The sequence below is a fragment of the Toxorhynchites rutilus genome, chromosome 1 (genome assembly GCF_029784135.1).
Source record: "Toxorhynchites rutilus septentrionalis strain SRP chromosome 1, ASM2978413v1, whole genome shotgun sequence".
Lineage (NCBI taxonomy): Eukaryota > Metazoa > Arthropoda > Insecta > Diptera > Culicidae > Toxorhynchites > Toxorhynchites rutilus.
In genome coordinates this window covers 27,998,256-28,010,470 of record NC_073744.1, presented here as the reverse complement: position 1 = coordinate 28,010,470, position 12,215 = coordinate 27,998,256, and the positions used below count along the sequence as shown (strand labels likewise).

The 12,215-nt window shown below is 42.9% G+C and overlaps 2 protein-coding genes across 2 annotated transcripts; one reads left to right on the top strand and one right to left on the bottom strand.

Moving 5' to 3' along the window:
- Positions 1-3,260: 3,260 nt before the first annotated feature.
- Positions 3,261-9,792, bottom strand: LOC129762673 (claspin). Its single transcript, XM_055761156.1, has 6 exons — positions 8,879-9,792; positions 8,678-8,821; positions 7,244-8,615; positions 5,937-7,186; positions 3,493-3,651; positions 3,261-3,431 (listed from the first exon to the last, which is right to left on the bottom strand). Exons 1-6 carry the CDS (start codon positions 9,518-9,520, stop codon positions 3,306-3,308), a joined length of 3,693 nt encoding a protein of 1,230 aa, XP_055617131.1. The 5' UTR covers positions 9,521-9,792; the 3' UTR covers positions 3,261-3,305.
- LOC129762674 (cytosol aminopeptidase-like) lies at positions 3,856-5,739 on the top strand. Its single transcript, XM_055761158.1, has 2 exons — positions 3,856-4,192; positions 4,252-5,739. Exons 1-2 carry the CDS (start codon positions 3,965-3,967, stop codon positions 5,656-5,658), a joined length of 1,635 nt encoding a protein of 544 aa, XP_055617133.1. The 5' UTR covers positions 3,856-3,964; the 3' UTR covers positions 5,659-5,739.
- Positions 9,793-12,215: the final 2,423 nt, after the last annotated feature.

Here is a 12,215-nt window from a genome sequence, read left to right as displayed (position 1 = left end):
TCAACCAGGTCCCATGTATCGTTCTCGATCAGAGACAGATACTCGTCGTCCATCGCATCCTTCCAGAGTTTTGCCTTCGGTCCTCTCAGGGCTTCGGGTGCATTACGTGGATCTCTATTGACCAATGGTTGACGTCTGGCTGCTAGTCCCTGCTGTTGTACGTTTGCCCCAGGTTCAGGAAGGTCGCAGTTTCCTCCAGTGCCCTCGTTCGTACCAGGCTCGGGTTGGTTGTCTGAAAAATGATCGGAGGGCAGTCCTTTGCTTGAAAAGAAAAAATCTTTCAACTTGCCTGTCAGATAGCGCTCCCTTCCGCTTCGCCTCAACACCTGTGACTCGGGTGGATTTGAAGATGTTTGCGGGGGGAGCGCAGGGAAGGTCACGTCATTTGCTGGATCTTCATAATCTTCATCAGTGCTTGATTCGTCGCCCTCTATCGTTTCATCATCTTCTTCAACATTGATTGTGTCTTCTTCTTCGTGTGGTGGTTCTCTAGTTTCTGAGACCTCCTCGAATGTAAATGGATCACCAAGATCTAGACGGACTATCTTACGATCAGGTGCCATTGATCGAGCTTTGAAAGTTGACGACGATTGCTCTACTCTCTCGCTGATGAACGTGACATCTCGGCTCTTGACAATTTTCTTGGACTTCATGTCCCACAAACGGTAAGCCTTGGTTTCTTCTTCGAATCCAGTGAGTATGCATTCGTACGCTTTCTCATCTCACTTTTTTCGCTTCGGTTTGGGAACATGCACCATTGCTTTTGACCCGAAGACTCGAACATGTGCCAGATTAGGCTTCTTGCCGGACCACATTTCTTCTGGTGTAATCTCGTGCCCTTTAGTAGGAGATCGATTAGCCAGGTACACGGCCGTTGCTGTTGCTTCGGCCCAGAACGTCTTCGGCAGATCCGCTTCAAATAGCATACACCGTGCACGCTCGACGATGGTTCGGTTTACTCGCTCAACCAGTCCATTTTGTTCCGGTGTGTAGTCCGCTGTTGTCTGATGACGAATTCCCAAACGCCTCAAATGGACTTCCAGCCTTCTATTCGTAAACTCTTTACCATTGTCGGTTCGGAGCACCTTCGTTTTCTTCCCGGTTTGTCGCTCGGCCATGGAACGAAAATCTTCGAACGCATTGTAAACGCCTTCCGCAGACTTTTCCCTCAGGAAGTACACAAAGATTCGGCGAGATTTGTCATCCGTGAACGTCAAATAATATCGGCTTCCACCTAGCGATTCCACCTCCATAGGTCCGCAAATATCCGAGTGGACGACTTCCAACAGATCTGACGCTCGTGATCCGGACTTGCTAAAAGACAAACGTGTTTGCTTACCCATAGCACATATCTTGCATTTTTCGCTCCTCCTGGACGACGTATCATACTCGACTCCGGAAACAAGGCCATCTTTCATCCTTTGCAGACTGTCATAGTTGATATGACCCAGTCTCTTATGCCACAGCTCCGCGCTCTCTTGAGACGAACACGCCAAGGCTTCCGATGACTGCAGCTGATCCAGCTTGAACAGGTCACGCTTTCTACTTCCAGTAGCCATTATTTCACCATCCGGATTGATGACTTTAACGCCATCCTTGCTGAACGTTACTGTATGGCCACGTTTAATAATCTGACTCACCGAAAGTAAATTAGTCGAAAGTTTCGGAATCACTTGGACATTTTGCACTACAATAGTGTCATCTGGACAGCATTCCGGCTTCAATTTCATGCTTCCTTTTGCGATTACCTTCATTGTTCCTCTGTTGGCGGCAACAACTGTGCCACTGCTACTCGAGGAGCTCTCCAAGAACCGCTCCGATTTGGCAAAATGATTTGAAGCACCTGAATCGAAGTACCAGTCGTTGTCATTTTCCTTAAACGCCGACAGTACCGTACACCAGGCATTTCCTTTCTTGGCAGGATTTGAATAACATTCCTTCGCAATATGGCCAAATTTATGACATCGCCTACATTTTGGTCCTTTGCTGGATGACGACGAATTCGGTTCTTGTTCGTCATTCTTCTTGACTGGTTTCTTCCAAGGCCTGTTACTTGCGTATGCAGCTCCCGACGAAGGTACTCGAATTTCTTGCAGCAGTTTGGTTTTTATTATGTCCCCGGTAATTGCCACTCCGGAATTCTCGAGATCCATAATCATTGGACGGTATTCTTCAGGCAATCCCGCCAGTAGAAGAGTTCCGATCCACTCGTCGCTAATTGCAAATCCGATTCCTCGTAACTGGTGTGCCGTTTCTACGATACTGTTGATGAACGTTTCCATGGAGTCACCAGTAGCTAGGGACGTTGTTATCAGTTTTCTCAGCAGGCCAACTTTCCGGGTCAATCCGGTGTCCTCGAACGCTGCTTCCAACCTTGACCAAGCGTCCTTCGCAGAAGTAGCTTCCCTCACATGTACGTAATTTACCGGATCCAGTAGGAGAATTATTTTCGCCTTGGCTTTCCGGTCCTTCAACGCATCCACGACCGCCATAGTTCCGTCTTCATTCTGCTTCGGTTTTACTGCTTCCCAAAGGTCTTCCAGTTCCAAGAACGTCTGGACCGCAAACTTCCACGTCGGCCAGTTCTCACGGCCTAGCAGAAGTGGTATGGACGGCAGACTTGTTGGATTGTACATCCGGATTGGTGCAGCATCTCCTCCGCCTGTCTGGAAACTTGTTGAATTCATGTTCGTTTTTGAAAAAATTGCTTGAAACTTGATTTCACTGGGACTGGGCCCATAACCTCTTGTGAATTGGTTAAAGCCGTAGAACAAACTACTCCGATTGACAGTTGGAACAGTAATGAAAATTTTATTCAGCTAACAGTTATATAAGGCTACTTCGTTATTTGCTTCACATCGACACCTACTGTGATTATATTGTCGCAAGGTATCAACAGGACTATAGAAGCAAACGTTTGTACATCGAAGATGAAAAATATATGAGCCAGGTATAAGCGAAACGACGATGTAAATGAAAATGTATAGCATAAACCCAAACACCTGTTTATTTTTAGTCCGTCGGGGTCAAGATTCGATTTTTTTCAAAATCAAAAATTTACCTGTTCTGCTAAGATGATACAAACAGAATGTTTTTGAAGCAACTGTGTCGGGGGATCTTATTGCTACTGAGGATCTGAAGATCGCTGTAGAAATTTTCAAGGCTGGCCAGTGATGGGTTGACCTGAACTTTCTATGCTGATTGATCAACAGAGCGCTACGTATGGATTTCGGATTTCTTTAACCAAATTTAACCATGTCTTGTAATAAACCAATTAATGCATACGATGTGTAACTTTATTGCGACTATATGAGCTGATCCAGCAGCAATATTTTCCTGTTTTTATTATGTTTTGTGGCTTTCCTGGCTTTTTTGGCACTTCGCATGGGATCGTCCGCATCGGTGTCCAGTGATCGCTTGGTACCACCGCCCTTCAAAACAAAACGGACAACAATCTTATCGAATACAAACATAAAATTTAAAATTACTAACCACTTTATCAACCGCCGGACTTACAGTAGCAAACACGAAATTCCTACCTTTTCCTGCTACTACCGTGGTCGTTCCTTCCGTATCCGGGTTTATCTTTACCATGCTTGCAAGCTTGTTTAGTGTATCCGAGTCACGTGATAGGAATGATGCTTTGTAACCCTAGAATGATAAATTTGGAATTTAATTGTTTCGTCGAATTCTTTTATACACATTTTCCATGTAATAATGACTCCTCTTCTCCCGGTTTGTTCTCCGGTGTGTTTTAATGCACTCCTCAGATTTGAAAAAAGTATTTGTTAAGAAGCAGGTCAAAAACCAAGCAAACATTGCTTTTTCACTTATCTGAAAAAATTGCATTACCATCAAGTCCTTTGCTACAAGCAGTCAAAATTTCCTCCAGAGGAAATTATCGAATATTCTAGAATTTTGCACTCATTAGGGAAAAGTTAGTTTCTAAAGGAAATTTTTAATTATGTACATCCATTGTTTGCGCAAAACGCAATGGTTGTGGTATCGAAATAGTCATATGTTCGGCCAGCTAGCGATCACCATCTGGCGGCGTAGCATACACCAGACGATTGTCGGAACGGAAAAATGCTCAAATCCGCCATCCCGCGGTTTAGTATTGGGAATCTATGCCGACGAGAAAGACCCATTCGACAATGGCATGTTAACTCCGAATGCGGCCAAATACAACGAGGTAAGGTTAAGGCACGTAACTAACGGAAACTCGAAAATGTCGTTTTATTTTCCTCCAAGAGCTACACCAACGGAGCACTAATGGATCTGCTTCGAATTGCTGGCCCGATGCCGAAGCGTGGTGAGACTAGGCTTTTCTTCAATTTAGAACCGACCTATTCTGCAGTTGCAGTCTGTGGACTTGGTACTGAATGTCTTGGCTACGATTCAGCGGAAAAATTGGATGTCTCTAAGGAGGCTGTAAGAATAGCAGCCGCTACGGGTTGCAAAGAGTTGCAGAAGCTCCAGACTAGCCGAATATATGTGGAGGATTTTGGCCACGCAGAATCAGCCGCCGAGGGAGCGCATATGTCGATGTGGGTAAATCAAGAAATGCGGAGTCCTGATAGGCGAATATTCATTCCTCAGCTGCAGCTGTACTATGAACCTGCGCTCCCCTGCGACTCCAATGGTTGGAGAATTGGGCTGGCTAAGGCGGAAGCTCAGAATCTGGCCAGACATTTACAGGAGGCACCGGCCAATCACATGACTCCGACGACTTTCGCACAAAATGTGGTGCAAATCTTGTGCAATTCCGGGGTGAATGTTGAAGTGAAGGTTAGGAGCTGGGCCGAGAGCCAAGGAATGTCGTCGTATCTTACAGTTGCGAAGGGATCCTGCGAACCACCAATTTTTCTGGAACTTAGCTATTATGGCACGAAATTGGAGGAACGTCCGGTAGTTCTGATTGGCCAAGGAAATACTTATGACAGTGGTGGCATTTGCGCCAAAAAACTGCACGCCTTGCGTGATATGCGAGGAGATATGGCTGGGGCTGCATGTGTAGTCGCGACTTGTCGGGCTATCGCTGCATTGAAACTTCCTGTGAACATTCGAGCGCTAATTCCGCTTTGTGAGCACATGATTGGCTGCAATGCCATGAAGCCTGGCGACATTGTGCCTGTGAAAAATGGAAAAAGTATAGAAGTTGTCGACACTGACTACGAAGGACCGTTGGTTCTGGTCGATGCGCTGCTGTATGCGGAAAGCTTTGGCCCCAAATACATTGTAGACGTTTCGACGCTCTCGGATCACGTGTTGGAATCGTTTGGTCAGGTCTGTTCGGCTGTTTTCACCAACTCCGAGGAGTTGTGGCAGCGAATCAAGAATGCCGGAATACATACGGGAGATCGCGTATGGAGATTACCTCTGTGGGATTACTTTACTCAGCAAATGTGTTCCGTCGAACACGTGGATGTGCAAAATGTTGGCAAAGGAGCCGGGGGTGAGTCCTGCAAAGCAGCGGCGTTCTTGAGAGAGTTTTTGCCGTGTGGGCAGTGGATGCACATTGACGCGTATAATGTCATGACGACCAAGGGAGAAGATTATCCGTACATTCGGAGGGGCATGGCAGGTAGACCTACGAGAACCCTGATTGAGTTTATTGCACAATCCTGCTGTAAGAATCAAACTAGCGGTTGTAACTAAGGAAAATTCATTAGATGAGACGAATATTTATTTCGATATTAAGCGTTGTACTTTTGGCTAATAAATTATGTTCTGTAAGAAGTTGTACGTGTTATCTTACACTTTTTTGCTCTCATTTAAAATGTGTTATTTGCGGCGTGATGCTTAATCACAGTAAAACTCATTGAAATTGGGAATTGAGACACATAGGAAAGCAAATACGTGATTGAGTCAGTTAGGTCAATGATTTTAAATTGAAAAAAGAAAAGCAAGTCACTTCAAAGACCGACACTACATACCTGTGAGACGGTTGATTTAGTAATCAGAAATGGAGAATCTTTGGGGGTGTTAATTTCCGTACATTTTTTCGACCTCACGACTGTTATTCTCTTCCGCGCTATCAGCGATGACGTATTAGTGACGCTGGAATTATTCTCATCTTCTTCCATAGTTTTGTCTAGCAGCGTCGTGGACAAATTAACTGCATCGAGGTCTACTTTTTTCTCCTTTAACACTTGCTCTCGTTCGTGGCGCATCTTACGCCATTTCATTTCGTTTTCTCCATCACTCCCATCCTCCCCCTTCCCATTTTCTTCACCCGGCTCCTTGTCATAATCGAGCGCGAAGGTAGTTTCAACATTCCGCCAGCGAAACTGTCTCTCCCGACCAACTCCATCCTTTTCCTCGTCCTCGAAGAACATATCTTGCAACGTTTTCACCTCCTTTTTATCCTGTTCCAACAAACGACGCATGTGGATACGTTCCAGTTCCTGCTGAAGCTGCCCCTGGTCAAACTTTTCTTCGTCTCCAAGTTCAATGTCGTACCGGTCGAGATCTTTTTCGTCCTCGTCTGCACTGCCCCATTCCGACTCGGACAGTTCGGCTTCATTCTCGAGGAAAGTGGTAGCCACCTTCTGCTTATCCGTTTTAGTCATCACCACATCGATTTCGTTTTCTTCCGAATCATAATCGACGAAATGTTCTGCTTCTGGCTCCTCCGGCTCTTCATCATCTGTTACATCGCTGTTTTCACCTTCCTCTGTCTCGGATGGATTTTCCTCGTCATCTGATATATTGACGTTCTTTCGCTTCCATTTTTTCTTCTTCGATCTCGTTCTCTCCCGATTCTCCAATTCTTCCTCGTCTGAAGATGCTATAATCATTTTCCTCTTTGTCAGTAAATCCGGTTGAATTTCACAATTCTGTTCCGTTTCGGTCTCTCGTTGTGTAATAAATTTTCCAGAGCACAAAGCTAGCAATTCATTTTCATCTGTTGGATGGTCATTGTTTTGTGCGAAGAGAGTATTGTGGTTGGGAGTTTTATTTTTGTTCGTAAGAAGTGCTACATCTGATTGTTGGCTATCGGCCACCGTATCCTGCTCAATCTCCGGTGCAGCTTGAGTACTTCCAAAACGACCACTGCATAGCGCCAGAAGATCATCGTCGGCTTGAGTTGCCGTCGTTAGTTCTGTAGAATCTTTCCAGAGTAAACTGATGCCACCTTCCGATTCTTGATTGTTCCGATCCGTCTGGGTCAATTTTTGGGTGCCTGAAATGATAATTTTGTTGTTTTTTTTTTTTGCTGGGAAAACAAAAAAAATATTACCTAATCCTGAAAGAAGTTCTACGGTATCTGCCGCTTCATCATTTTTGTTTATTTCTTCGTCAGAATCGTCAAACGCCGCTAGGATTCTACTTTTTTTCTTCACCCCATCGACAGGTGGTTCATTTGCAACGTCCTCATCGCTACTACTATCACTAGAGTTCATTTCCGTTTCAATGTTTTGCTCCGCTTCATCTTCCCCGTCATCGATTTCCTCGGCCTCGTCTTGGAGAAGTTCCTTTCCGTCATCATTCTTTTCCGGTTGATCCTCTTCTTCCATTTCATCCTCGATCTCATCGTCACTGTCCAATATCTCCTCCTGCTCTACTTCGTCCTCGTTCTCATCCAATTTCTTAATCTCCTCTTGACGCTGCCGCAGAGATTCACGCCTAGTCTGTTCCATCTTCTGTCGTAAAGTCTGTTTCAATTTCATGAAAGCTGCTCCAGGAATGGGTTCTTTCCCGTTGGGGTCTCGGTCGTCTGGATCCAGTGCAAAGGGGACAGTGTTCATCTGCAGCACCCCGTTGTCTGTGCTCAAAATAGTTAAATTTGTGCTTTTGTTGATCTTCTTACCTGCACACTTTGCAAATCTTTTCAAAAGAATTTCCGCTCCGGATTGTTTCGGTTGTTTGCAATCCAAGTCGATGAACGAATCTGGACTACCTTTCAGCTTGGGAACAATAGGAATGGTCTCATCCAGAAGTAGCTCCGCTTTTTTCTGTGCTAATTTAGACGGTTTGGAGAAAATGTCATAGTCTATGGGACAACTCAGTGAAGAAGATTGTTTGTCAGTATCGTCAGGCTGCGATGCCAGAATTTGTTCGATATTATCATGAGTTTTATTGACCATAGCATCGAGAGGATCTTCTTCGGTGTCGGATACCCTTAGGGATAGAGCGAATTCGGTGTTCTTTTCGCAAAGCTTCGGTTCCTCACTTTCTTTCTCGCACTTGTTTAGATTAGTATCAATTTCCATAGGACTCTCCGGTACAACTTCCGGTGTGATTTCACTATGAGGATTTACACTCGTCTCTGTTGCACCTTCTGGGTCTACTACAATTTCACCCTTTTCATCTTCATCACTTTCGCTCTTGAAAAATTCCTTCGCTTCTTTCTCGCGTTCCTCGAGTTTTCGCGCGTATTCTGCCAACTCTTCGGGATTCATTTTTATTGCAGCAGCCACTTTTTTACGACCTTCAGCCATCCCTCCCGCAGGGGATAGACTATATTTGAACACGGTGCGGCGGTTAAGAAATTCCTGCAGCGTGTGCTGCTTGGGGCGGTGATACGGAACGGCCACGCTTGCTTCCCGAGCCATTCGCTGTGATTCGCTTTGGATGATTTTCATTTGTTCCATTGCTGTTTTCGCTGACATCTAAAAAACAGACCAGAAATTGGAAGAAAAGGTTCTTTTTATATCATCAATTTAAACAATACCCTTTGAGGCTTCTCTTCAGATGCTTCCTTGCTAGTTTTTCTTTTTTTCTTGGTCTCATTTCCACTGGCATTATTTTCATCGCCCGTGTCATCATCATTACTCCCATTAGTACGTGTCTCCTCGTCACTGAGGTCAAGGTTCAACTAAAATTATGAAAAATTTGAAAATCATTGATCGAAATAGAATATGCTTAAACTTACACTTGCCAACAAGTCATTGGAATTCGTATTTTTCTTAGCATTCGTGCGCTCTTTCTTAGTCTTCAGTTTTTTCTTCTTTCGCGTCTTTACATCACTGTCAGGTTCTCCATCTGGGGTGACTGAATCAGAATCAACTAACGTCTTCAGCCGATTCATCGATTGTTCAATTTGGTCCCCTAAGGCATTAATTTCCTGGTTCTGCTTTTGAAGACGCTCTTCAGCAGAATCATCTACCTCAGAATCGCCATCCATGATTGGAGAAACTTTCTTCTGGGTTGGATTCGCAGATTTATCGTTCCCATCGGGTTGTTCCTCCTCCGATTCGCTGTCAATAAGTTGAGTAATTTTTTTCCTCTTCAATTTCGTTGAATGTTCACTATTGTCGTCTTCAGATTCGCTGTTCACTATTGCATCGCGTTTTTCCTCGGCCTTCTCTGAATGGCCATATTTAAGCGTTGAAGACACGTTGCCATCGTTTGGTTTCTCATCATCCTCATCGGAATCATCCAGACGGAGCTTATCATTTGCAAGCAGTTCCGAATCGGAATCGTACTGTGAACCAATGTTGGAACCTAATTCGCTGTTTCTCACTTCATACGGGTCAGTAATCTGGCTGGAAGTTGTATCCTCTACTTCGTTCATGTTTTTATGTTTTTATATTGTTTATTTTCAATTTATCATGAATTCGAACAACTATTCCGAATAAGCGCACTAGTCTCAGAGTCACCATGTAAAAAAATATTCCATTTCCCGCCATAGGTATGAATTTTGAGTGACCAAAACAAGGAACTCAAAAAAAAGGGTGCTCTGTACGATACGCCCTTCAGAATTCTATAGACTGCTGCATACACTGAGTAGAACATCACGTGTATAATCCGAAATCTCACATTTGTCCGACTCGTGTTCGGATTCCATGTTAAGCTTTCTGCAGCATTTTGTCTAAAATGTTAAATGCACTAAAATGCAATTTCGGTTTCGGTTTCGCTTAAATCGGTCGTGCAAGCAAAGGGTTCCGATCTTTATCATATCGCCGCCAGTGGAACTTGATGATCTTTTTTATCTAGTTGTTTGTAGAACATTCTGACTGGGCATCGGCTAAGCACGAAGGTTTTGAATTAGAGATGGGCAAACCGTTCAAGAACGGTACGAAAGAACTAGTTCGCCGAAAAGAGTGAACGAACGGTCGTTCTTTTTCAAAGAACGGTAGTTCTCCCCACAAACTGATTCCGAGCGAACGGTTTGTGAACGAACTGATTCCGAAAGAACGGTTTGCGAGAGAACTGTTGGGAGTGAACTGTTTGTGAATGAACTGTTTGCGACTGAACTGTACGAGAAACAACTGACTGAGAGTGAACTGTTTGGGAACGGACTGTTTGAGAACGAAGTGTTTGCGGGCGAACTGTTTGCGAACGAACTAGTGTAGCTGAACTGTTTTGTGCTGGACGGAATGGATAAATATAACGAGAACGCTTGTAAGGGTGCTCATACACTGTTTGACCGAAGCCAAATATTTGACTCTTTTTGACAGATAAATTTTGTCCAACGTGTACTGATCAAATATATTCTACACAAAACACGACAAGCAAATATTCAATTATTGGATGCCTAAAATATTTTTTCAGTCTGTTCTTCGAACCTGTCGGTATATGGTTAGGTTACCTTGAATATTTCAGTTGATTTTTTCCATGTTCGGTGTTTGATATTGTTTACTACTGTTGAAAATTGAAGAGTGGCAAACAAAATAGTGTTTGTACAAATATCAAATCAAACCTTATCTGTCAAAAAATATCAAATATTTGACCTCCGGGCAAACAGTGTACGGCCACCTTAAGGAAAATAAAACGATATTGTCATTTATGAGCAAAATGCATCTAACGCAGGGTTGATTTTGTTAATGCATACTCAATTTTGGGATAAAAATTAAATTTGATTTTCGTAGTATTTGATTTCGTAGTTTTAAAAAAACTATATGTTTTCAATTTCATGTATTCTTTCAATTCCGCGTAACATTCATATATTTCCTGATTATCAGAAAAAAATCTGGGGGAAGCTGGGGCGATTCATGGATTAGGTAAACATAAAATCTTATAGTGAGGGCAATGTTTTTTCGTTGCTTTCAATTCATTGTTTGACATATTGCGTGTACGTGTTATCGTTATTGTTTGTATGATTGATTGTTAGTAAAAATCGCTGCTGATTTTTTCCTCTGAATGGACATTATGAAATATGATGGAACCTGTGTGTTGTCCAAAAAGAGAATATGAAAAATCACACATATTTTGTGCGCAACAAATTATTATATAAACTTTTGTCGACCGATAAACATATTTTCACATACAGTTTACGATTTTTAAAGAAAAAGCAGCTTATCTTTCCCCACTAAATTTCAAAAATATAAATCCCATACGTACATTATCCAATCCAATGATATCAATTGATAGCTGTCTATTGATGTTGGGTTCCAGCTAACATTCTATGTTGTTCTTGATACCGCTGAACGAAAGAGCGAAAGAACGGTTCAAAAGAACTGATTCACTTAGATGAACGGTTAATGAGTGAACCGTTCGTTAAAGTTAACTGTTTAGCCCATCTCTATTTTGAATCTTCCCATTGAGCGAGTGAAAAATTCGGTCGAAATAAGGTGTATCCGTAAAGGGACAAGTCAACCGCAACCCAAAGGGAACAGCAACCATCCCTGTCAGCACAGTTATTTTACAACGAGTTTATATAGGGTCCTATTATAGAAATCGAATCGAGGATTCGATGGATACTATCACTATCACACCGAGTAAAATCTGGAATTATAGAAATCGAGGAAAACTGCTCGATTCGTTAGCAAGCTTGAATGTCAGCGGTTGTGATGAAATATTTTGAAACAAGTTCGAAATGTTTCACGAAGCACTATAGAAAGGATGCCAAATCTTTTTTTGAGGCATCTGCTATGAAAATGTATCTCCAAAAATGTTAATATGGAGTAAATTGATATTCCCTCAAAGAATAAAGCTTAATAGGCATAAAGCACGCATGCATGTGTAATAAAAACGACAGCGTGGAACAATTTGCTTTACAAAAAATATAATTATCAGAAAATGAACTTATTCATGTATTTTCATGACTGCAGTCAATGGAATTCTGAAAAGAGTCACGCACGAATCTCACTTTCTTTTAGCAAAACAATTTTTGTTATTCATGTAATGCAACATGTAATTCTCTTTTAGCCTCGATTTCTTGTTGTAGCGGCGTCAATAGCTTTATTGTATTGGGACCACCACCTGTTGCTCTAAATCCTCGCTTGTTGTGTGCTAGTGTTTTCTTTACGTTTCCCCTCATGTCAATC

What these genes read in the sequence shown, in the direction of transcription:
- LOC129762673 (XM_055761156.1), bottom strand. Translation starts at nt 9,520, where the DNA reads ATGAACGAAGTAGAGGATACAACTTCCAGCCAGATTACTGACCCGTAT. An exon ending in CTGAAGAGAAGCCTCAAAGG is followed by an intron (nt 8,616 to 8,677) that starts GTATTGTTTAAA and finishes TCTGTTTTTTAG; the next exon opens with ATGTCAGCGAAAACAGCAAT. An exon ending in CTAAATCAACCGTCTCACAG is followed by an intron (nt 3,652 to 5,936) that starts GTATGTAGTGTC and finishes TTATCATTCTAG; the next exon opens with GGTTACAAAGCATCATTCCT.
- LOC129762674 (XM_055761158.1), top strand. Translation starts at nt 3,965, where the DNA reads ATGTACATCCATTGTTTGCGCAAAACGCAATGGTTGTGGTATCGAAAT. An exon ending in ATGCGGCCAAATACAACGAG is followed by an intron (nt 4,193 to 4,251) that starts GTAAGGTTAAGG and finishes TTTTCCTCCAAG; the next exon opens with AGCTACACCAACGGAGCACT.